This window comes from Notothenia rossii (assembly GCF_949606895.1).
Source record: "Notothenia rossii genome assembly, chromosome: 8".
NCBI classification, from domain to species: domain Eukaryota; kingdom Metazoa; phylum Chordata; class Actinopteri; order Perciformes; family Nototheniidae; genus Notothenia; species Notothenia rossii.
The window spans coordinates 18,202,414-18,228,443 of NC_136906.1; the positions used below are offsets into that span (position 1 = coordinate 18,202,414).

The window sequence follows — 26,030 nt, forward strand, 5'->3', positions numbered from 1 at the left end:
ATCCCCTTACCCTTATTGACTGTTCCCAAGCGAATGTCTGAATGAAAAAAAGTTGCCTTTAGAAACAGATGCCTGAAGAATTATGTAAATATAAGCATTGTTGCTGCTACTGTAGTGAGCAAACCTCCTTGACCTATGTATTCATTGCTTGTGTTATGTGATGATGTTTCTGGGTAATGTGTGGAAACATCAGAGAAGCATAGCTCGTCCTGCTTGTATGGAAGTTGCCATTAGATTCATCATGTGCTCTCTGTTTATCTGTGTTACCCAGACCCTCACATGGCAGAGGTAGGTCAGAGGCTTACTTTACAGTCCAGTCTCTCTTACTGCGTAACAGGCGCAGACACCTAGCCAGACAAACCCCACCTTCTATCTACAGTATATGTTCTGATGATGAGGTGTTCTGTCATGATATACCAATCATTCTGTCACTTTGCTATATTTATCATTCTCTTGTTCCCCCCTGCTACTATTGTGTACCTTGCAGCTGTGTGAGGCCAGGGATTCAGTGTGGGCTAAGTGTGAGGGGGACTTTTAGGGTAAGCCAGACCGTCCCCACCCCATGCGCTCCATCTCACTGCCTGGCCTCGTGCTGTGGCTGCCTCTGGGGTCTCCTGCAGCCTGCCTCAAACATCTACCTGTAGCTTTCAATCAGAACACGTTCCCTATTTCCTCTTTGAGCAGGTTGACATTTTTTACTTTTTGCATGGCGTTGCAGTTCAACCGAAAATGCATGGCTTAAGGACTTCCCAGAGTGCACCACACTGCGCTCACATTGCAGACGCCGTCGCTTACAAAAGTCCATCTTAAAGCCCCCCTTCTTTTCGTACCCCATTCCCAGTCCAATGCCAGCAGACATCCCCCTCTAACGCGTCTGCCACTGGTATCGGGGGGGCACAGGTAACCCCCAATCCTCCTTTGGCAGATTCATCGCTTTTTATAACCTCTGCTCCCTCTTACTACACTGCCACGCTCCATCTCATTCCTACACAGGAGTAGTCTCTGCTTGGACCTGCTGCTTCTAGTCAATGCAGCAGCACATTAGGATATATTAAGAGCAAGTATCAGGTCCTTATGAGATTGCCATTGTTACTTCAAGCCCACTTGGTGCCATTCTTCCACAGAGTTCCACACACATCTTGTTGCCTCTGTGTTGGTTTACCTGACCATTGTTGTAACGTGAAAAGTAATGTGTCATTGTGCAGTCATTTTGAGCTGTTATTTTATTTTACCTAGCAAAAATATATGTTGTTGTTGTCTCAAAAGACACAAAAAGCTGTGAAATGCCACACTAGTCATTCAGGTATGACTAGAACACACTGAAGCATCCCTGTGTAGAATGTGAAGCACATGTAATCTACTGATTACTTCAATCAGGACAGACATCATATGCCACTTACCATGAGTTCAGTCTCAAAAAGATTAATATTATTTCTGCTCTCTTCCGTTTTTTACACCTCATTATCATCTTCATATGCCCTCTTCTCCTCCTCCTCCTCCTCCTCCTCTTGCTCTTCATCCCCATTCCCACCATTCTGCTCATCATACTCACCTCTCCCACCATGCTCACCATTAGATATCTTCAATTATGAAATCCCCTCCATCAATGTCAATCTGGACAGCCTCATCGATGAGTTCAGCGGTGCCCCTTGCAGGAGGTCCCTGGCAGTGAGAAACTCTCCAGAGGGGGACGCTGTGCCTGAGGAGGAGCCACAGAGCACCACTCTATGACCTTTGACACTAGGGCATCACAGCTAACCAGCACCCCTGTGGCTATACATGCTCTTAACTGTCGCCATCAAGGCCTGATGGAAACACCAATTGGCCTCACCAATGCCCACCTGAAACCACAACTCGAACACATCTGCTACAGGCTGCAAAGAAACTCATCTCTTACAATTGCTTGCTAGAACTTAAATGTGATTACAAAGAAAAACACCAAAATGCCATAGCGGAGAAACAGTTGCCTTTAGGAGGAAAGACTGGAATAAGTATAGTAGAATGAGTATTAAGTTAAGAGATTTTTTTTATTTATTTAGCTTGTTCATCTATGTTCTTTGATGAAGTGGTCTGTATTTTTGTGAGTTTTTTCAATTTATTTTTGCCTTATTAAAACATGCAATCATATTGCAATATGATATTCACAAGTTGTGCAACTTTTGGTAAGGGAAACTCAGAGCCTGACATGGTTAGGAGCAAAGCCCCTCCTCAGGGTGTTCCAGAGAGTAGTCGTGTGTTATTGCTCACAGGGTATTTAAGCTTTGTGCACATTAGGATAATGCTGAGCCGTAGAGACAGGTTTTGCATGCAGGATGAAACGTTTAATACAGTTTACTTCTTATCGTTACACCCAATCTTTACTTCCCCTCTGCTATCACATATTACAACTGTTCTTTATCTGACATTTACCCTCATACAGGTAAGCTCACTTTAACTCACTTTATACCAGCACAGTATGAGAAGAATGTTACTGTAAATTACATTTCTTTGGACGAAAGCACCACAATGTGTTTGCATGACAAGCCACTATAAACAAACTGCTTCTGATCAAGGGCCTCCGAATGGCAGTATGTTATTTTGTGTGAGTGTGTTGGTTGTTGTTGTCCTTGGAGAGTAAATGTAGACCACCCATGTGCTGTTACAGTTTGATGAAAATTGATGGATGACTTCACTGCCTTTAGGTTCGTATGATTCTCTCTTTTAACCTTGTTTCAAGTGCTTCAGGTTCAGTGACCTTTGACCCCTAATGTAAATACAAAGACTGTACATAAATTGATGTATATAAATCTGAGAGTAAAAGTATATGTAAAAATGCATATTTCAAATATATATAATGATGATATTAATAATAATATATGTGCTGATATTTATCATGTCTAGAAGATGTAATGATTAAAAATGTGCTGTTATTTTTGTCCCTGCACACAATGAACAGGTTTATTGTGGATTCATAATGTTTCTCTTTAACACCAGGTAACAATGATGCTGCAGCAGAAATGCAGAATGTTATTTCTGCTAGAAATCTATTGTGGCTTTTTCTAATTCTGTCTCCTGAGCTTTGACTTCAAATATACTCTAGCACTAATGAGTTGCACACCATTGCCCTATCTTTTCTTCTGAATCAGTTATTTAATAGATTCCTCTGTAAATAATAAGTTTACTTTGAGAGCATTCAGCTCGTTTAATCAATTCATAATGAGGATTATGTAGTCTTTAGCGTATATATTGATGGACCGGCTTACATGTTGTGCTCATTTGAATATAATAGCTAATTTGTCACACTCGCTTTATCACCATATTAAAATGATTTTGTCCTTTGTTGTTATTCTAACTGCAGAGAATTATTCTGATGTTCTTTAAGTTTATCAGATAACCGATGCTGCAGTGTAACTTTTTTTAATCACCTATCAAATGTTTTAGGACTCATTTTGTCAATTAAAGTGCAATTACAGTGTTTTGAGCCACCTCAGTCCAAATAGTGTGACCCTCCCCAACCCTAGAGAAGAAAAAGCCATTTGTTTTATTACAAAGCAAGTATTTTCTTTTTTCAGTTATGAATTCTAGATGAACCTTTCTCCAAAAGTGATGGTATGCTCCGTGTGTGTTCTCAATGAACTATGTTTATGAAGATTTTGGTGATGTTGATACTTATATTGATAGTTGTGGTGATTATATGAAAACAATTGCAAGTGCACTCACTCTGGTTGTTATTTTGGAACTATAGGCATAATTAATGTGTATAGAGGTTTTATTTTCTGTGCTGGATCCATACATTTATACGAGAAGGCAGGGTTTCTCTCTCTGTGTGTGCAGACTGAATGTGAATCACTAAGATTTCCAATGGTAGGCTACCTGATTTTGTAATAGCAAAAAGGCAAATGGACATGGTACATCTGGATGAAGGTTCCTTGTTGGCATGTATTATTATGAGTGCAGAGCAGTATTACTGTAATGCTTTTGTGCATCATAACTTGAACTTACAGCCACCTAAAAGCATGTATTCCTGTTCATTGTAAGTGTGATTATAATGCTGCTCAAAAGGAAAAAGAACACATGTACCCTCCCCAAAGCTCGAGTCATAATATCATCACATATCTAATTTCAGATCATCTTCCTTTACAGCGATTTTCAATAGCATATTCATAGAGTTACCTTTTGCACCAAATGGTACACTGTAGTTTTATCAAGCATTTTAACTACTGTAGAACTACATTTTATAGCTCACCTTACCACCAAGTATGTTGGTCTAAAGTAAAGCTCAACGTGTTTACATCTGGGAGGAATCTGAAATGGGGGAATCTGAAAAAGTGTCATGCATGCGCTTATAGATAGTCTTTTGATAATCCACGTTTTGTGTCAATCACTGTCTTTTTAGGGATTGTAAGAGGGGTGAAATGTAGAGTTTGACTCTAGAGAATGTGGATCATAATGAATGGTCCTATGTGGGGCTCTGAGCAATACGGTAGAGGAGTGGTTGTTGCCTGTGGATGTACTGCCTCCTACTGCTTTCACTACTAGTGTACAAAAACAAAACCTGCCGCTTGTCAAGCCCACCATGCCCACCCCTCCCTCCTCTGCTTAGCATATCAAGTGGTACACAGTGTGTACTGTGAAGCCTACCTGCAATCCTTATCAGAATGTCAGAAATAAATATCTATATTAAACTCTACATTTGTAATATCTCACCTGGTTCATGTGGCTTTTTTGCAGTGTTTTGTTTTCCTGGGAAAATAAAGTTTGGGCAAATTATACAGTTGATGGTCAACACTACTAACTTTACTGGAGTATTTTCAGTATTTCTAAACAACTTAACGTTGCTATATTTAAAGGAAAAGTTTGTACTTTTAATTACAATTACATTTGGTGTCATTTGTAAATTAATACATGTACTCATATAGTGCTAAAGTAAGTTGTATTACTTTTATTAATGCTTCATTTGTATACTTCAAGTACATTTTAATGATGATACATATGTCCACTAGTTAGGTTTTGAATCCAGGACTTTCACTCTGCCTGGACGTTAATTTCGAATGTATTCAACATTATAAACATAATGAAGAAACCTGATTTCTGCTTATTTAAGCAATTTTCTCTCAATCGGTACTGTCATTATTTTAGCCTGAATAAATCACTATTATACTGTTTTCACTCATTATATCTTTGCCTTAAATATTGTTTCTGCTTAGCATTTATAACTAGTTAATCCGGCTCTAACCATTGCCGTGCAAGCCACCAACGAGAATACCATCTTAAAATCTGATTCATCAAATGAAATAATGATTATTCACTTTCTTAGAAATGGGTTTGGCTGCAGAACAGCAGCCAAACAAAGCACTTATATACCAATAAAGAACTGGCTTATCTAAAGCTAGCACTTTAAATGTTTTAGCTCTATGAAATCTGATGTACTTATATGATTCTGTTTTCTTTAAGTTTGTATCTTGTTGGTCGAATGCACTTATTGTAAATCGCTTTGGATAAAAGCGTCAGCTAAACGCGATGTAATGTAATGTAACAGACGCCCCTCAGGTGTGTAACCTGTAGGACCAGCCCAGCAGGATGGCTGAGGGATTACCACAGGAGGAAACTAGGAGTGTACACATGTGTCATGGTGTCACTCTGCCTTTCTCTTTGTTTGACCTCATTGTTTCAAGATCAAGTCTTTTTTCAAAGAAACCAGTGATTGTGTAATTTCTACTTGTTATATAATTTATGTTGTTACTTTTTTCCCCCTTTCTTCTCCATCTTAATCTTGGTTCTTTAGACAGACAAGTAATCTAATGCCACAGTATAGGCGGTGTATCTTCTTACAGCAAACAGCCAGGCAGAGCTCATTACTACCTGCTACAGTATATCTCCTTCAGACTGCACAGGGTGCATCAATTATTTCTGTCTACAGCGTCTTTATACACACTACAACGTGAGCCGTCTATATATGTAACTGTGTATTTAACTCCCTTCAATCTTCTTATCAAACATTTTCATTTAGCATGTGTAAAATTAAAGTCTAAAATGAAATGTGGAACACAACATTGACTTGCGCTGCTTTAAATACATTGGGATTAGGGTTACATGGTTTTTATTGCACTTTTTCTGGCAGGCCCCTTTTTTTGCTTGTTGAAATAATTCTAAGATGTTCAATCGTTTTGGATTTCGTAACCTTTGAGTGTGCTTTGAAATTGTTAGGATGTATTGCATTTTGATTCTAATCAAACATGTCGAACATGTCACAGACAGGAATGCAAAATAAAAGACTGTCAAAGCTTCAACCTTTACTTGACTTTACTAGACTGTTGCTTGCTGCACACAGAGGGGCATACACCTTCTGACTTCTGACCTGAAAACCAGGAGAGGAATCACGATACTTATATCTTAAACCCACTTTTCAACTCAAAATATTAACTTAATTGAACATTTTTTCAACTTTTTGATTCTGTAAGGAAATGTCTTATTTTCATCACAAAGACAAAACACATTTATTCACACATTTCATTGCTTAGCAACCATAAACTTAATTCCATGGATAAGAATATATTCGCTATAATTGTCAATGTATCATCCCCTATTGGCACATCATAATCCATACACCCACATCACGGTGCTATGCCAACAAAATCCAGGGTAGCGTTGCAGCCACTAGTGCCAGTATAGTAAAAGCTGAGAGCAGAATGATAAGGCATCTTGCAGTGGTGCAAATCCTGCGCCTTCGCCTCTGCCTGCGCTGCGGTGGAACCACAGTCATCACAACACTAAGCGCATCGTCTTCTGCCATGGGTCGCCCTTGAGCGCTTATGATAAATATTTGAGATGCTTTATGGCTGGGGCAGATCAACCTCTGTCGGCGGATTCGTTCAAACATTTCCCTGAAGCAGCGATATATCCAATTAAGTTCTACCGGCAAACTGGAGCTGCGCCGTGCGCTCTGGATGTGTCTCGGTGATGGAGGCAGGGGCACCTCCAGGGTTTGCCCTCCACCTGAATCCTTGTCCATCGTAAGGGACACAAGCGCTTCCTTTTGTTTCTTGATGAATGTAAGATGTCGGCAGATAGGGCAAACAATAGTGTCTCTGATATTTCCATCGCCATTGATGCTGACCAGCGTTTTGACCAGGCAGTCGTGACAGAACACATGTCCGCAGCTCAGAGTCCTCTCTGTGCCCGAGAGACACTCATAACACACCGGACACTCTGGTGCGTCCTCTTGACTATCTTCCTTAGGAAATTCCATTGAATGAAAATTAGCCACTGCAGCCGATTGTTGACTACAAGTTGAATCCTTTGAAAATGTAGACTGAATTCCCTCAGCGCATATCTTTGGCAGATGGTGGAGGCAAGAGCTGCGCCTTGTCAAACCGGGCCAGCCACCTCTGACTGCAGGGCCTTCACTGATTGGGTCCCCGGAAGACACCACGGTTCAAGTGGCCAAGCTGGTTTGCATTTCATGTTCTCCATACTGCACTGCTTGCTAACGTGCATTCCTTAAATATGAGCAAAACTAGAACATCCTTTTCAGTTGTGTTAATGTGAGTCACTGCAAATTAAAAGATGTTCAACAAAACAGCAAGAACTTATTTTTCTTTCATCAATATTGTGTTTTTAGGCTAAGGCTGTTTTGGGGGTTTAGGACCAATGTTAAGTCTGAGGCATTTTTTTTTAAATGGTGTCAAGAGCCCATGTTACTTTCGAGGTTCTAACTTTACTTGAGTATTTCCATTTTATACTTTGTAGGTACTTCTACTCCACTACAATTCATTGGTAAATCGTGTAGCCTACTCTATACTACATTTATTTGGTATCCCTTAGCTTACATACTTGGATAAATAATGTGAAATGTAAATAACACTTAAATAAGACTTTAGTTAGACCTGGAGTAAAATTCAAAAGCTACCCAGCAATATACAAAGTCATTAAAACTAGCTGAATCTTTACCAGTTTTGATAACACTCTAGTGCATCAATAATTATAATCAAAACATATAATATATTATTCTGAAATTGACCAATTTGCATTGGAATACTTTTACTTTTGGTACTTTAAATATATTTTGAGGTTAATACTTTTTTACTTTTACTTGAGTAACCTTTTGATTGCAGGACTTTTACAGTAGGCCTACTTATAACAGAGTAGGCCTATACACTCTGGTACTTTTACTTGTTTTATCTGAGTACTTCTCCCACCTCTGCAATAGCCTAAATTCTAGTCTAACCTATTTTCAGCTCACAGAAAAAATCGTAAACAGAAAAAGTCATACAAAAATGTAACATGAAGAAATTCTGAGTTCGGAGTCCCTGTTTGGTGGTTTCTGGCAATCGTATGCCACCCTGTGGTCACTGTAGTTAAAAGTAGGCTATGTAGAATTACATCTAGTCAGAAAAAAGGTGCGGCGGGTTCTGGTACATCTATTTCTAGAGCAGCCCTGCCCAGTTTCGACGTAAACGTGAATTACGTCAGCACGTTTTCCCGTCAGGATTTACGTCGCTTCCGGGAGACGCGTTGGCAATTTCCTAAACACAGCTCAGTCACTAATATCCGAGGCCAGAGCAGGGGAGAGGTGTGTGTTGGATATAACACCGGCTGGAAGGCGACCCCCTGAAACAGAAGATAGCTGGACATCGATTTGACATGAGCAGGTAACGAATTTAACCGTATACATGATTTCGTTTTAACGTCTGACATGTTAGAGTGTCGCGTTCAGCTGTTTGAAAACCGAGATGACAGCTCGAGCCCGGCTTTAATGTCCAGAGACATTTTCGCCTTGAAATGTCGCTTTCTTCATTTTAACGTTTTGTATGTGGTAATACCCGCATTCTTTTAACAGCATTTAGTGTACAGTTTGGCATTATCCCAAGCTTGTGTACCGTCTGTCAAACAACGTAGTTTTATAAATATCCACACATTGACGACAGCGTTTATTAGCTAACATACCTTCAGCTAAATGATAACCTGCCGCTATTCAGATACAATTGATAAATTAAATAAATGGCAGTGTAATGATTGTTATTTCGAAAAGGTGTGCATTATCTGTAAGTGGCAGTTATTTGTGATGCATGTCAATTGTTATTTGGGGGCTTTTGGTGATGATTCTGATAACATAGTATGATTGTTATCCTTTTGATTTTGCTCAGCTAAATGAAGTGTCCTCTCGAAGCTAAAGCACAACACAAAGGACCAAACATAGTCAGGGGAACACTACCACCACACCCTGTGAAGCTGTACGTCTGATTATTATTCTCATTAGAGCAAACCAATAACACTACAGTTGGATTTGACTCAGCCCTCTCTTAGGCCCCGTTATTAAAAAAAATACTCCATCTGAGTCAGCAGTTAAACTCTTAGTAAGCACAGAGTCATCTTCAACAAAAGAGGATGTAGAAACAACAATGTGGGAAAGGATACTCTCTCCTTGCTACCTTCCCATGTCTGTAAGTTCCAGATGGCTCCACACAGTAAGTGAGGTTCTCCCCTCCATCTTTGCTAGCTGTGTGTTTGTAACAACAGATAAACAGACCCAGGGGTCAAACTGACACCGCTCCAAAGGATGCTGAAATGAGAGATAAAAGGAACTGTCATTTGTACTCAGCACTTGAGCTGTTACACTATGTAACTGAACCTTTTTGTTCCAATCTTAGTGGTGTATCATGTTACCCATACAGCACCATGGTGTCCACATCTGTGCTAAATATGTGAGACTGCTTCGGTAGCTCCTGTCATGTCAGTGGGCGGACACAAATAAATAACCAATTTGACTGTTAAGGCCTTTTGATCTGAATCACCATGGGAACAGTTGCCTGTCGCTCATGCCTTTTTGAAGACTCACAGGGATCAGTAGAAAACACCAGATCCCATTTACACCCATCAGCATCACAACACACGAGTTTGCTAGATTCCCTTATCATATGACACATCTAACATGTTATGTCAGTAGCAGCTTGAGGACCTTTCCCTCTCTTGATCCTCTGGGTGTTTTGGTTTCCAGTTTCCTTTGTGTTTTCAAAGAACTGACACATAAGCGGCCTTTTGCAAGTAAATTGTTGATGACGCCACCCCAGAGGAATGTTTAAGGGTAGAGCAAGCGAAGAGTCTGCGTCCCTCTGAGTCAAAACTAACACGCCCTCCTCCTCCTCCTCCTCCTCCTCCTCCTCCTCGCCTAAGCCCGAGACATGCTTGTCCAGTCAAAAGAATACCTTTCTCAAACTGTTGAGCGTGGTTAGCTTAACCTTCAGTCCAGCTGAGAGGTTTCCTGTGCTACGTTCACTGGCTGTCTGACCTATCAGCAGGAACTCCTTGTAGGTTAGTATCTGTCCGGATTATGAATATTCCTGGAGGTACAGCAATGTGAGTAGCAGCTGTATCCCCCCCCACACACACACAAAACAGCTCCTTCCAGATGTGTTTAATCATTTCCTGCCTTGTTGGTCCACAGAGATCACAGGCAGAGTTTATTAGCTCACCAGGAAAGAGGAACACACTTCTAGTGAAGCGTTGTTTCCGCTAACGGGACGGAAGAGGAGGCATTTTAAACATTAAAGTCATTTGGACCTCACGTGAGCGGTAATGTAATGACATTTCATAAAGAAGACACACTTCTACTATGCACTGCACACATATCGTTGAGTCTATTCAGTTGTAAAAAGAAAAACTCTCATGTTTGGCACTTTATCCAAACCCAGCTTCTAAATAATTGGGTGACTTTTCCCTTAAGAGACTATACTCAGTGATGCATGAGTAACTGAGGAGGACATGACCTCAGAGCGGCTCGGTGACATGGCCAGGCTGATCTGGCTTTGTTTGCTACTTCCAATCAAAAAAAAAAGAGCTGTCTCTTCTGTTATCTTCTGCAGTGAGGAATGAGGGAATGTTTTAAATCTTGATCTGCCCCGTGGTTCAGCTCTGAGATTAGACGGGAATGCAATGAAATGTTTCTACATGCAAAAGGATGCTAATCGTGAAATGATTTGACCAGGTTAGAGCCACGCTGGTTTGTTTTTTACACTGTTGTTGTTGTTCCTGTTTTAACCCCATGGTAGGGCTGCTCGATTATGGCAAAAATTATAATCTCGATTATTTGGGTCAATAATTGTAATTGTGATTATTAAATGCGATTATTCATTGACTTTGAAAACATCCATTTATTGGATAAAAAAAAATTGTGAACAGTATGTTTTTAACAGTTGATTACCCTTGTAAGTATAATTCAACTGAAAACCCCCAAAAAAAAAAAAGTAAGAATAATAATTTAAAAAATAGTTTTATTTTTATTACGTTGTTTTCATAATCGTTGCAAGCCATAATCGTAATCGCGATTTTAATACGATTAATTGAGCAGCCCTACCCCATGGCCACTAGCCAATTGCTTGCTTCCCATAATATGTACTTGTGAGTTGCTGTGAGTCTAATACATCTGTCTTTTTGTTCCTCAGGGTGCCCTGACATGGACAAAGAGATGATTCCCAAATTTACGTCAAAGGATGAGGAAGTTGATTACTGGAAGTCCCAAGCCCTCAAATATAAGAAAAGGTAAGCAAGTGAGATTTACTTCTCATTTCACAAGTTATCAAATCAAGTTATCTTCTCTACTTTTTGTGCTGTTAGTCAGCTGTTTGCCAGCCAAGCTCAATCTTCCAAAAAGGGTTATGTAACAATGTTTTATATTTTAACGTGTGACCTGTCTTTCCAAATCTTTGAATCAAATAGAAGATGGCAGCAAACCCAAACTGAAATAAGCAAACTCAGACAACCCTCAAAAACAGCAGGAGATGAATACGTTTAAAAAGAAGTCGCTCATTGTTACATAATAGGCAGATGTTAAAATGCTGAATATGTAGTTTTCCTGATGTGTCACTGTTTAAAGTTTCATCACAAAAAGCCGTGTTGAGCCTTATAAGGCAAATGAAAAGACAGGCTTTTTTTAAAGTCAGCTGTGGCTTGCTCAGGAGGAAATGACAACATCTGCTCAGTCTGTGTTTGGAGTAGGCACCCGTGGTGCTTTGGGTTGTTGTTTGTAAATCTTTGTTGAACTCAGTCTGTCTGTCTTTTCTATTTATGGACTTGGGGCCCATCATACTCTCAAAGGAAGTGTAAACCGGCGCAGTGAGGGTTAAAGTCCTGCTGGGTTTCTAAGAAATTCCTCATGTGGGTACATAGCGGAAAAATCTCCAGCCCACGGAAAAAGAACTCCATGTTTACAGTGGCGTGTCTCACACATGTTTTGGTTCATGCAGTCTCTCAGGATCTTGTTTGCAGCAATCCGCTCACTGTGGCAGCAGGCAGCGTTTATTAGTAACCTATTGAAAGGTTATCTCCCAGAAGAGATGTTTCACTTTTCCGCTTTACCTCGACAAGGACACTTGGACATAATACATTTTATAATTAAACTGAACTCTGACATCTTTTATTTTTTCATTTTTATTAATTTATCACATTTACAAGCACACACAGAACAACAAAACAACCCAAAAATAATTAGAAAAAACTGACATGTAGCACTTCAATTAAAGTAAGTAAGATTAATACTAATAACAATAATAAATGATCAAATAAAACATTTAAATTGTTAATAGAAAAATGTGAAAAAAAGGTGAGTCTTTCCCTCTGTTCATCGCCTGAAAGATTTCATTTTAAATGCTTGACCAGCATTCATGAATTGAATGCTGTTCTGCGTCACGCGTCCAGAGTGCTGTGGGTTGTTGGAAACCATGAAAGGCGTATGAAAGTTATTCTGCAGGACGCAGCGTGCTGATGAAGCAGCCGCTGTGGCGTTGGTATGTGTTCAACGACCCCGCCACAACAACTGATTCATGGATTCCAGAGTAGAGCCACTGTGAGGCCATTATCCCAGCACAAATCAGCTGATCTGAGAACAGTGTTAACCACAGTGTCATCATTGGAAAAAGGTTAGGATACATTTGCATTACATTAATCACCACAACATTTATTTTTACTTTATTTTCTATTTGAAATGTGTACTTCCACTCGTGTTCCATTATGAGTTATTGTGTGTGTTTTTGAAGATGCTCTGCATGGGGTCATCCCTGACTACGGTGTCCTCTTCCTGTTCCTGCACCCTCTCATTTTCTCCCCACCTTTTAACCTCTCCCACAGGACTCTTTGACAGCAGGCCTGTTTTTCAAGCTACCTCTGAACCTCATACTGTCAGCTGTCTCTTTAGGGCTGTATATTTAGAATGCTTAACTCGTCAGCACTGAGATTCCTGTTTGGCAGCGGCAAGGTTGAAGGTTAAAAATCTACAAATGTCTGACGGGGCTTTTTATGCAGGTTTATTCCTGGCCATTGGAGATGAAGCTGCGAGAACATGCCTGAGCCTGGCTCATCTTGCGGGACAAAAGCCAGCCCGTTTCTAGAGCTCAGGCCTGTGGTCATTCAGCAAGTCAGCGATACAGAGCTGAATGGTGGCAGTGAACAGGGCAGCTGGTAATTGACAGTGATTGTTTACGTGTGTCCTCACAGTTGCTACGATGCCCAGGAGGAGCTGCAGGAGTTCCAGGAGGGGAGCCGGGAGCTGGAGGCCGAGCTGGAGGCGCAGCTGAGTCAGGCCGAACACCGCCTTCGAGACCTCCAGATCGAAAATGAGAGACTGAAGAACGAGGTGGTCAACCTCAAGGTAACTGGTTCTGGTGACTTGCCATGTGGTTCATATTTTAGGACTTGGCTTGGGTTTTTATGATCTATTTACCAATAAAGTCATTTGCAGTCTTAGGAGGTTATCTGATCTCTGTTGGATCCCGAGGACAGAGTTCAATGTCTTATTTGAATGTAGACGCTAACAAGTCGTGAGGTAATCCTCCAGCACTCTTTCATTGGATTGGAAGAAAATAGAGAAATGCAAAGACAAGTCTGGTTCTTAATCAATGCAGGCATGAGCAGTGGTCAGATGTATTCAATGTGCTGTAGTCACGCTCACATGTTTATAGGTAAACCAATGGATTCAGGATAAACACCGTATACAGAGCAGAACAGTATTGTGATGTTTCCCATGGCCCCATCATGTGAGTGTGATTACAGCAGCTCATGCTGAAAACAGACGGGGTGTCAATGAACCAGAAAAAACTGTGAATCATGCTTTGTGCCTCAGGGGCCACAACACTAGCATGCTAACTGTACTGTAAAGTGCCACAGGGCAAATAAGAGGCTCTATAACCATAACATAATGTGTGGGAGATCATCTTTACTAACTGACTTGTGATTCACCAGGTTGTCATCATAACAGTAGGAGTACTGATGATTACTGTTTAGTATATAATACGGTACTTTCACACCGCGTGACCCATAAACATTTAATGAAAGTAGAGTTTCTTTCCTTGTCTTCTCTCCACACACTCACTCCCATGTCCTTTTCTTTCCCCCTCACACAGGAGAAGCTGGAGCATCAGCATGCGCAGAGTTATAAGCAGGTTTCTATGCTGGAGGACGACCTGGGCCAGACACGCAGCATCAAAGATCAGCTCAACAAATACGTCCGAGAGCTGGAGCAGGCCAACGACGACCTGGAGAGAGCCAAGAGGTCAGACTGACTCTTCTTGCTCAATATGGGGGGGGGGACGGACACTGAGGAGATGATGACTTCTAGCTGTATTTAGATGTTTTCAAGCTATTAGACCTTAAATGACAAAACATGTTTTAACAATTTCCCCCTCCAATCTCTACGTATGTGCAGGGCAACGATTGTTTCTCTGGAGGACTTCGAGGGCCGTCTAAACCAGGCCATTGAGAGAAATGCCTTCCTGGAAAGTGAGCTAGATGAGAAGGAGACTCTTCTCGAGTCGGTCCAGCGGCTGAAAGACGAAGCACGAGGTAAAGACACAACTCTATTCAACCCTTTGGCAGGCACAGCATCATGTGTGTAACGGTACGTCTACACTACAGGCATCAAAAAATGCTTTCAACGCTTCGCCCATTCACTTGAATGGGGTGACGTAGAAGATTTTTAATATTCGCCGAACTGCATTGTGGGGAGCATGGCATGGCTTTGCAAGCATCACGAGCATCTATCGGCACAATGTTCAACTTTTGAGGCTCGATGCTTGGCATCAGCCAATCAAATCCCGTTTATGCAAATCCCGCCAGTGCAAGCGCAGCCAATCAAACCGCGTGCAAGCTGGGAGAGCCAGACCGCAGTTCATTTCCTCATATTCCAAACGAGATATTACGGTAGCAAATCACCCGGTTCTTTACGACCGGAACTATTTACCGGGATACAAACCGGAGGAACCAGGCATGGAGGGAGGTGACAGAGACAGTGGGTGAAACTGATAGTTTTTTCGCCTGTTTGGAGGGTTTATATCCAGTTTACTTCGTTTTAACATTGCTATTGCTTCGTATGTCGGGGGCGGGAGATTCATGTGATTGGTTGCTCTCAAAAAATCGCCAAGCTTCAGACACACCCAGCTTCAAGATTTTTTGATGCCTGTAGTGTAGACGGGCCGTGGTTAGTGGAGGAGCTCAAATGGTTGCACATTCATTTATTACTAGTCGCTTGGACTATTGCAATTCTCTTTTTACTGGTCTCCCTAAAAAGTCCATAAAGAAATCCTATTAGTTCAGAATGCTGCGGCCAGGATGTTTTACTTGAGAACACAAAAGAAAAAGACCACATTTGGGCGTGCCTGAATCACCGCAGTGGTTACCGGTGTCCTTCAGAATTTATTTTAAAGTGCTTTTAATGCTTTACAAGGCTTTACATAACCTTGCCCCAACATATGTAAGTGACTGTCTCTCATTTTATCAACCTGCAAGGTCACTAAGATCCTCCAATATTTAACTTTTAGAAGTACCTCGAGTGCATTACCAGAAAACTCCCATTTCATCTTAGAACAGGAACCTCAATTGGAATCTTCTTTAACTAAATTAAAGACCTATCTTTTTTATTTGGCTTAATTTTTGTTAGTAGTATCAAGGCCCGTCCACACGGCGGCGTGCGTTGAAGCTTCAACGCTGCTTCCCATTCACTTTGAATGGGGTGAAGTCACGCTTTGCCGAACTGCATTGTGGTTCCGTCGCTTGGCTTTGCCTCTGTTGCTCGCTTGAAAAGTTGAGAGAATTTCAACTTTTCAAGCTTCGACGGAAGCATCAGCCAATCCAATCATATGCCAGTACAAGCTCTAGCCAATCAAACTGCGTGCTTGTGTGTCCAGGGCGGGATATTCATGCGATTGGTTGTTGGTCGAGCTTCAGACACGCCCGCTGCCTTGTGGACGCTGCGTCACTGTTTGTGTTTTATTGTTTTATGGTTCAGGGATATTACTCTTTCCGTTACGGCCCGTCCACACAGCAGCTTTAAAAAAACTCTTCCAACGCTTCCAACACTTCTCTGCCCATTCACTTTGAATGGGGTGACGTCACTTTGCCTCGCTTTTCGCCGAACTGCATTGTGGGGAAGCAAAGCGAAGATTTCCAGGATTTTCATGATTCAAAAGTTGAGCAATGTTCAACTTTTGAAGCTGAGCTGGAAGCGTCAGCCAATCAAATCCCGTTTATGCAAATCTGACAGTACAAGCGCTAGCCAATCAAACCGCGTGTAAGCTGGGAGAGCCAGACCGCAGTTAATTTCCTCATATTCCAAACGAGAAATTACGGTAGCAAATCACCCGGTTCTTAGGACCAGACTATTTACCGTGATACAAACCGGAGGAACCAGGCATGGAGGGAGGTGGCAGAGACAGTGGGTGAAACTGGTAGGTTTTTGCCTGTTTGGGGATTTTATATCCAGTTTACTTCGTTTTAACATTGCTATTGCTTTGGATGTCGGGGCGGGAGATTCATGTGATTGGTTGTTGGTCGCGTTGCTCGCAAAAAATCCCCAAGCTCTCAGACACGCCCAGCTCCAAGATTTTCAAGATTTTTTCAAAGCTGCTGTGTGGACGGGCCGTTAGTTTATACCTTGTTTTTAATTGTGTTCCTCATTTGTTATATTCATACTCTGTCATACTCTGTAAAGCACTTTGGGCTGCGTCAAGCACGAAAGGTGCTATTTTTAATAAAGTGTATTATTATTATTATTATGATCTCATGAGTTTGACTGTGTGTTCTGCAGACCTGAGACAGGAGCTGGCGGTACGGGAGCGGACCACCGACAGGATGTCAGCACCCAGCTCCCCCACCTCTGACATCGACAAGATGGACTCAGCAGTTCCGGCCTCTTTATCCCTCCCAGCCACACCCGTAGGAAAGAGCATAGAGCACCCCTTCATCACGCAAAAAGGTCAGGGTTGGAAAGGAATCTCACTCGTTATGACTCATGTGAAATGAGAAATTGTCTGATCTGTATTCTGACATTGGATTGTGTCTTTTGCAGCACTGTCCAACGGCTGCAACGGCAACTCGTCCCTCACTCCTTCTGCTCGAATCTCTGCTCTTAATATTGTTGGCGACCTTTTGAGGAAGGTTGGGGTGAGTCTTATTGCTTTGTGACACATAAGAAGGATATGTACCTGGATAGAACACTGATGTCCTCAGCAACAGAAACAGAAATGTGTTTATGATCGGACTAAAGACTGATGGTATCTCCTGTTTTGTGATTAGGCTCTGGAGTCCAAAATCGCTGCCTGCAGGAACTTTGCCAAAGACCAAGCAGCTAGAAAAAATTATTCCACAGACAACGGCAAACTCATCAACAGCAATGCCACAAAGTTCTCACACTCTCTTCACACGACCTACTTTGACAAAACGTGAGTCTTGTATCAAGTGTTTCAATTATTGTGGAGAATTCCCTCTGGTTTTATAAACCTTTGTCTGCCTTGCACTTATACGTGTCTGCGTTTGCTAATATTGTCCATGTGGCTTCTGCAGGACTGTAAACGGGTTGGACCCCAGCTCCTTGACCTCCATCGCCACATCCAGAGCCGTGTCTCCACCAGCTCTGCTGCCTCTGAGTGTGTGAGGCGACCCCACACCACCTGAACCTCTACTGTCACTGTGGGAACCCAGAGGACACTTGAATGACCTTTACATTGTGTGCTAGGTGTGTGTATGCGAGAGAAAGAGTTTGAAAGGAAACCGATGCCGCGTGTGTTTGCCTGTTTGGGATTGTGCATTTTTTGACGTGTGGAAGAGAGGCTGGACTTCACAATGAACTTGCCTCCAGTTTGCAGCTCTGAATGCACCTGTGAGTAGGTGCACAGTCGTGTGTGCACGCGTTCCTACCACACACTTGCATGTGCCTAAAGCTGTGCTTTACTGTGCTTGTATGAATGTCGTTACAAATGTGTTGCTTTCTAGACATCAACTCTGAAGTGGCACCGTTATATTCTTAGTTCCACTGTTCTTCTGAAACCTTGACAAACGGTCTCTACCAGACCAAAGCTTCCTCTTGACTTTTTTTCCTCCTGTATTTTCTCTCAACATTGCACAGTTAAGCTCATTTCAATTTAGAATGTATTATATTTAAAAAGGGATGTGTTCATATTAACTAATTTATCTCACAGTATGCTTTAAAATGCAATGTTTTCTTGCATGTGTGCATTTGTAATGTGGGGTCTGAGAGGTGTGGTCGGACCCCATATTCACGACTGAAGTGAATGTTGATCGTTCAAAGCCATGTAGCCATAGTGCAGTCGTTCCTCTTGTTACCGGCTACTTCCTGTGATTAACCTGGAAGTAGTCGCCATGTTGAAGCTTGGAGAAAGGTCAAACCTGCACTTAAACAAACTGCTCCTCAAATGTTTCGCTGCAGTCGAGTGTTTTTTCCTCTGTGGACATCTGTTGAAATTTCAAAGGAACAGTTTTGCCTTTTTTATGTTTTATGTACACATTTCTTTTTTTCTTATCTTGTGACAGGCTCATTTACCTCGTTCTGATATAAGGGAAATTATCCAGTAGGTGAATTTGGCTCCATAAAACTTAAACAAAGGATACTCATTTCATTTTGGCTGATGTATGATTTATGGTCTATAGTGGCCTTTGTGTCATGCAGCATATTTAATGATTCTCTGTTAACTTTGTGACCTAAATTTTTCTTTGACTTTTTCTTGGATTTTAAGCAGGTTGCATTTAACAAATCAGTTTACATGCCAAAACACATTTCCCCTGATATCCCTTTCATAAGTCTTTGGGTCTCCATCTTGAAGAATAATTTAAAGTTCAGTATTTGTTTTATTTAATATGATGTCATTTTGGGCACTCAATGAGCCTGTTACTAACGTGTGTTCTTCAGTCAGTGTATATAGCTTGTATGGATGGTAATTTGTACATACTGACATTTGGCATTAAAAGCCCTATTTATTTCAGATTCTGTATGGCATGTTCAGCTAATGAATGGTTAAAGCCATTGTTCTATGATATCAGATTGTCAAAGTTGTTTAAGTAAATAAAGATTGAGATGACAAATAACCTTGTGGTGTTTGGGTCATTTGCTGTACTGAAATTAAAGAGGATAAAGCACAATATACACTTATTGAACATTTATTAAAGCTTGCAGTCACATTGTATGGCTTGTATCTGGATTGTCATTACATATCATGAAGCTGAGGTAATGAGGTGTGAAGTACAAATAAAAGAATTTCAGGGAGTGTCGAGCCAGCAGCTGATCAGTGATATAGTCCCAGTCCAGCTGTTGGTGAAGAAAGTCTTTACTCAACGCTGCTCAGTGTCTGACTCCCTCAGCTGTCCACAGTCCACCAGGGGGCCACACAATTAAAGGCCTAATTCCTTCTCCGTTTCTTCCTTTAATATGTTCTTTTTGATCTAGAAAACAAATGAAATAGCAAGCGTTTCAGTCTCATTATCAATTTTAAATCTTGGTAGTTCAGTGATGTTGGTGAACTGTACCTTTCCAGAGGCTGTCAGAGGGTAGCTGTCTACAAACATCACATAGTACGGGATCTTGAAGTGAGATATCTAGTGGGAGAAAACACAAACTGTAAAGCTGTGCTGATTTCTTTTTGAGTATGTTGAGTCATTGTGTCGTCACTCGTCACCCACTCTCACCTGGCCTCTGCAGAACGCTCTAATCTCCTCTGCACTGGAGGTGTGGCCCTCCTTCAGCTTGATGCAGGCACACACCTGCTCACCCAGCCTCTCGTCTTTCACTCCAACCACCTGGACAGAGAAATACAACATGTCAGATCACAGTAATATATTTATGTTATTTATGTTTAATTATGTCCAACATTCAGAGAGACAAGTATGGCTTTAATGCTTAGCTTTTAGCTGCTGAGACAATGTATCTGACCTCTGCTGCCCTCTAGTGGTTTGGAGTCTCACCTGCACCTCTTTTACTTTCGAGTGTGTATATAGAAATTGCTCTATCTCAGCAGGATAGATGTTCTCCCCTCCTCGGATGATCAAATCCTTCATACGTCCTTCAATGCGAAGGTATCCCAAACTGTTTAGACTGGCTGTGTCCCTGTGTAGAAGGAAAACAATCATAAATGATGTAGCATCTGACATCAAACCCTGTTAAAGTAACATGCCTTTGTATCTTCTGTGTACATTGCACATACTAGTCTCTTACCCAGTCCTGTACCAGCGGTCCTGGGAGATAGCTTCACTGGTTTTCTGAGGGTCGTCCCAGTATCCCTGCATCACACAGCTGCCTCTGACCATTAGCTCCCCCGGGACCCCAAGAGGGACAATCTCCCCGGTACAAGGGTCGATCACTTTGGCCTATAGTAAAGGCACACAGGCACAAGTCACAGAGGGGTTGTGGCACGAATAAATAAGGTTCTCCTAGCAAATAATAAGGCATACCTCAGTGTGGTTCATGATACATCCAACAGTATTCATCTTCAGGTCCTCATTGTCTTGTGGGAATCCAAGGAATGTGATGGGGCTGTTCTCAGTGGTTCCATAGCCTATCTGTTAGAAAATGATGAACCTATTATGTTATACGATGAAGAAGCATATGCTTATCGTTATAATAAATACGTTTTATAGGCAAAATTCTTATTCAGAATATGTTACCGTTATGTCTTTCATGTTCATTTCTGTTATCAGTCTTCTCACAATCTCAGGAGGGCACTGAGAACCAGCAATGACGCCTTAAACACAGCAGCACATACGAAAGGATGCCTTCAATGCTAGCTAACAATTACACCAAGTTCAATACAACCGATGTGTTAGTCTTTTATATCTATTACCAGCTTCAAGTGATGACAAATCGTACTTGTGTAAATCCTGTTGGCTTAGCATGTCGGTGAACATTGTGGGAGTGCCGTACACATATTTGCACCTCGAGTGAAAAAAACACAAATTAACTTAAGTGTAAGATATTGTATATTTAAAGTTAATTTGCGTGATGAGCAGGGTGCCATACCTTTCACTCTGAATGGCCTCCAGGTTGGCTCGGCTGTTGTAGGCAGTGGAAGGGAAGACCAGTGTGATGCCATGCAGTGCCATAGCCATCCCTCCCAACACTGAGCCAAAGCAGTGGTACATAGGTACAGGCACACACACTCGCACCTGAGGCTGATGGGGAAATGAAAATACAATTACTTACATTTTACTGTCTGTGTGTTTTTAATGATGAAGAGACCAATATAGACTTACTTTTTCTCTAAAACCTATTCTGAGTCCCAAAAAGTAGGCATTGTTTACAATATTGTGGTGTGAAAGACTGGCTCCCTTTGGACTCCCTGTAGTCCCCTGAAACAAAGAAGCATGATCTGATCTTTATAGTGTCAGTCCAAGATATATGAAATACATGAGTGGCAGTGTGACTGACTGTTACCGATGTGAACTGGATGTTGATGGGATCATCGAAGGACAGCTTTCTCTGCAGCTCCATCAGCTGTTGGTGGTGCTGACTCTCCCCTGCTTGCATCACATCGTCTACGTGGAGCATCCCCGGCTGTCTGCTGTCCATCACAATCACCATACGCAGCTCTGGCACCCTGGTACAACCAAGACAAGATATTTATTTAAATCAATGGAAAATGTTTAAGCATTTAATGTCTGTTCCTCCCATAATGGTAACAGGAGAAGACAACATTTATTAAATCTGATATCTGACATTGAATCTGTCAAACCTGGAGCTTTTGATCATTCCTGCTGACGACGAGTCAATCTCTGGACAGATTTCCCTCAGCATCTCACAGAAATGTTGGCTTTTAAAGCTGGTAGGGCAGAGCACAGCTTTACACTGGACCTGCAAATGACACATATTTGGTGTTTTCAAGTAACTTGTGAATTTCACTATAAAGATCAATCAAGTCTTATCTTCATCAATAATATTCATAATAACCTACTGTATCTACCTAATGTACTTTTGGATAGAAAAAATAGAAAGTCTCAAGTAAAAGTACCTGCCAACTGTGTACAGGTACTTTTACTATATGCACATTGTAACAGCTAATGATAGTAATACTCTGTAACACAACTCACTGTACCTTCGTTAGAGTAAACTCCACTTCCTTCACCTGATAGGCCGGGTTCAATGAAACCTGCATTGATTAAAAAAAAGGTTAAAAGTCAAGTGTATGCACAGTCCCTCACTACACAGATTTCAAATTGAATTTATAGTACATATATATTATACACCTGATTTGAAACACATGACTGCATACAGAAATGAATGAAAACGTTACAGTGACCATAGTAGATATTCAGATGGTGCAGAATAACTTTCCAGGGTCAATGTCCTGCTCACTCATATACTTGGCAGCAGAGTCTTTGACAACAATGAGCTGACTGTCTTTCTAACCACAAGGCTACATTGTAAATCTGAAACTAACCATTATAATTCCAGTTTTGGCTGAGGCAAACTGGAAGAGGATCCACTCGTACGTGTTGGGTCCCCAAATTCCCAGTCTGTCGCCTCGCTCCAGGCCCAAAGCGAGCAGACCTGCAGCTGCCTTGTCAACCTGCACCAAAGAATGTTACAGATAACTCAGATAATCATTCAATACTGTGTGACTGCTTGATAGATTTGTCTGATGCAATCAAGTATTCCTGTGATTCAGAGAAGCTTGGTGATGAGTTCTCCCAAAGAGCAGACCAATTCATATTATTAAACTACATGGGGGTTGCTTCATGTAGAGTTAATGACAAACCACCATTTCATTGGTATTCAAAAGGTCTAACCAGAATCCTACTAACATAACAAGTTAACATTTGTAATGATTTGACAAGTTGTTTCTCGAAGTGTTCTTTATTGAAACAGGAGACTCTTAACATATAATGAATAGTGTTTGAGGGTTAATAAATGCATGAAAGCTCTTGATAACAGAAGCTGAAGACCTACATCTTGCTGAAACTGTGCAAAGGTTTTCCGGATGCCGTCCTGCAGGAAGACCACAGCTTCACGGTCGGGCCAGCGCTGAACGGTGGAGTCCAGACTCTGGCCCACGGTCAGGGGGAGCAGAGGGATGGTGGAGGTGCCATGCACATAGCTGCTGCTCAGTGTGGGTGTGTGAGGACGGCTGTCCACATGGAGGGACCTCACAATCAAAGATTTAGCAAAAAGAGCATGGGTTTAATGCAGTAGTTACAATGTGATTAGAACATCAGCATTTACTGCAGATTTGAAATAAGATGATGATTCCTTTTTCTCTATTTGAGTAGTTCAACATATCAGGGTCACAACCCCCAGCCAAAGCGTGTTGGGGGGTCTTGAGGCATTCTTGGGTAATCATATATATACAGCTGTGTATGTCTCAGAATTTCATTCATTTGTTTGGAGACAAATTGAAGAAATTCTTATTTTTTTGTTAGGATTATTAATTAATTAACAAGCTGTTATTTCATTGATAAGCATTGAAAATAATATGAAATACCTTAGTCAATTTGCTTTATTTGTTTTTTGTTTTTTGCTTGCAGTCTGTACTATATGTTAGGACCCCCTTGAAAACGAAATGGTTAATCTCAATGGGATTATCCTAAATACATTAAAAATACATTTAAAAAAGATATCAGTTCACATGAAGAGTGGTCAGTTTAATGAATGATTGAAACAGGTCCCATAGGGTTAAAGGTTTGGTACCTTCTCTATCACAGAATACATAAGAGTGTTTTAAAATGGAACCTTTGTCAGGCCTAATGAACTAGAGATACAAGAAGAATCATGTCAAGAAGAGTAGACCCAATATCAGTGTTAATGGCACAGAACAACTTGAATAGTACAAACTTCCCAGTATGATTTGTAATTACGATATTCAGCTAGGAATACCATAGGAAACGATACTAGAACATTTATTCAGAAAAAGCCTTCAGTGTACACCCATCAGATTTTTTAAAAGGGAAAGTACTTCAATTCCAATACTGCTGACTCTTCATAACACACTTTATAACCTTAGCACCAGGGAGCTGCACGATCTCTGGTCACTTGATTTAAAAGCCATGCTTTCTATATATTTCCAATAAACCCTTATAGGAATACAAACATCATTACATTCACATACCGGCATCGCTCGAGCAAACTTGTGCTGCATAATTTCCAAGCCTTGTGTTTGAGTCCATCGAAAGATCTGATTCTGTGAGCACAGGACCTTAGCAGCGCTGACATTTGTCTAAAATATTTTAAACTCTGTTTCAAATGTGTCTAAATAGTATATTTGCTACACGCTGGGTCTAAACAACAAATGAACTGGTTCTTACCTGTCTATCTTTACACAGCTTGGAGTTTATCTCCCCATGTGTAATCTTTAACTTTCACTCACCCTGATTGGCTGAGAGCCCATTGACCATTCCAAAGACATTTTAGCAAGAGGCTATTCTAATAAAACATTAACTTCAAATAAACAATATCATTCATTAGCCATGATGATCACCCTACAGAATACAGAGATGAAATACATTGATTATCCTGCAGCTAAAGTAGTGGTGTGAACAAAAAAAGATATATCATGTCTGAACTCAAAAAGCAAGAGCAGCTGCAAAAGGGCTCATGTGTGGGTTGCCATGGTAGTGGAAACCCAAGCTATCAGCTAACATGCTTGGCGTGTTGTTCATTCTTATTTTTGGGCTGGGTTTTGATGATTAAAAGGGGACACAAGTCTTTTATTTTGATTTTTGTGTACCTTCAATTTTCTATGAAAAATGCTGATGAAAAGTGTCATTTTGGTGCCAAAAATGCTAATTTATTTGAAATAGCTACGTTTTGTTTATAAAACAAAAACTGCATATTTGTTACTTTTATCTCATGTGACCTAATGATTTTGAATGCAGGCATAACTTCATAACTGTATTGGACAAGCAGGACACAACTCTTTATGGTTGAAGTGCTTTTTCTATTTTATGAATATTACTATGACTATTTGTGTATGAATTATGTTTTGATGTCATGTAATCGAATGACCCTGAATCAATCAATAATTGTAGTGTCGATTTTAATTATTATTCTTTAATAAAAGTAATTTGGTGTTTCATTGATTTGCATAGATGTTTAAAATGGCTTCCCTTTCCTGTGATACAATGACTCCAAATCAATGCAGACGTGCATTACCACATTGGAGAAGTAGGACACCCCCCCTTGAATAATGGATTATATTCCACCTTCTGAAAGAAAATACTGTCAGAACTTTTGTGAAAGATAATAAAGTGTTTCCTCAACATAAAACCTGAACATATGGTCCAACTTTCTTGTTTTTTGTGATCAGTAAAAATGAGTTAAAGGTTGTCTATGTTCACAAGCCCATTATAAACGAACTATGGACCCCTCGCAGGCCAACATCTGTTATTGTATTACTGAATTTCTTCCCAAGAGTTATACACTGAACATGATCTGATGGACTATGTTTTCTTTTTATATATAGCATGAACTACCCTGCAACACTCACTGAAAATCGAGCCCATGAGTTTTTAAGTATACACTCTACCAAATCACTCTCAGCAAAGAGCAGAGTAAGGTTTCCTTCCCTCCTGGGGTCTCTGTTGTGTTTGGGACAGTGACTTGTGGTTGTCAGTTTTCTGCATCAGCAGGGCATCAGCACTCATCTCTTTGTGTATTTACTCATGTCTGCAGGTAGGCCTGGCTTGGTTATGTTGAATACATACACGTTTTCTGTGACATACTCAAACCAGCCATCAGTGTGTGGATGGCAGGTCAGCAGTATATAACTGATCATTGCTCCAGCCATTGT

At 40.9% G+C, this 26,030-nt stretch overlaps 4 protein-coding genes across 11 annotated transcripts in view; 2 read left to right on the forward strand and 2 right to left on the reverse strand.

Moving 5' to 3' along the window:
- The window catches only part of arhgap44a (Rho GTPase activating protein 44a), a 26,751-nt gene extending 22,066 nt beyond the window's left edge, over positions 1 to 4,685 (forward strand). For 4 of the 8 annotated variants that reach the window (XM_079644849.1, XM_079644853.1, XM_079644856.1 and 1 more), the window contains one exon: positions 1,577 to 4,685. In XM_079644849.1, coding sequence (XP_079500975.1) covers positions 1,577 to 1,731 — 155 coding nt within the window. In that variant the 3' untranslated portion in view covers positions 1,732 to 4,685. Of the gene's footprint in view, positions 1 to 487 lie in introns of all 8 variants that reach the window. The other 4 variants (XM_079644852.1, XM_079644855.1, XM_079644851.1 and 1 more) reach the window with 2 other exon arrangements.
- On the reverse strand, positions 4,350 to 7,431 carry LOC307015912 (RING finger protein 222). Its single transcript, XM_079644872.1, has one exon. The coding sequence runs from the start codon at positions 7,226 to 7,228 to the stop codon at positions 6,602 to 6,604; it is 627 nt and encodes a 208-aa protein (XP_079500998.1). The 5' UTR covers positions 7,229 to 7,431; the 3' UTR covers positions 4,350 to 6,601.
- A 1,043-nt stretch (positions 7,432 to 8,474) lies between these two features.
- On the forward strand, positions 8,475 to 19,344 carry ndel1b (nudE neurodevelopment protein 1-like 1b). The gene is made up of 9 exons (XM_079644870.1): positions 8,475 to 8,630; positions 11,421 to 11,517; positions 13,468 to 13,621; positions 14,373 to 14,521; positions 14,675 to 14,811; positions 17,051 to 17,218; positions 17,312 to 17,406; positions 17,539 to 17,684; positions 17,806 to 19,344. The coding sequence occupies exons 2-9, from the start codon at positions 11,432 to 11,434 to the stop codon at positions 17,894 to 17,896; spliced, it is 1,026 nt and encodes a 341-aa protein (XP_079500996.1). The 5' UTR covers positions 8,475 to 8,630; positions 11,421 to 11,431; the 3' UTR covers positions 17,897 to 19,344.
- Positions 19,345 to 19,400: 56 nt separating this feature from the next.
- Positions 19,401 to 24,641, reverse strand: LOC307015904 (medium-chain acyl-CoA ligase ACSF2, mitochondrial-like). Its single transcript, XM_079644862.1, has 16 exons — positions 24,351 to 24,641; positions 23,195 to 23,390; positions 22,686 to 22,814; positions 22,341 to 22,394; positions 21,981 to 22,099; positions 21,683 to 21,845; positions 21,502 to 21,597; positions 21,269 to 21,420; positions 21,093 to 21,184; positions 20,917 to 20,993; positions 20,704 to 20,811; positions 20,468 to 20,619; positions 20,218 to 20,359; positions 19,942 to 20,052; positions 19,783 to 19,851; positions 19,401 to 19,698 (listed from the first exon to the last, which is right to left on the reverse strand). Exons 1-16 carry the CDS (start codon positions 24,452 to 24,454, stop codon positions 19,648 to 19,650), a joined length of 1,815 nt encoding a protein of 604 aa, XP_079500988.1. The 5' UTR covers positions 24,455 to 24,641; the 3' UTR covers positions 19,401 to 19,647.
- Between the last annotated feature and the right edge of the window lie 1,389 nt (positions 24,642 to 26,030).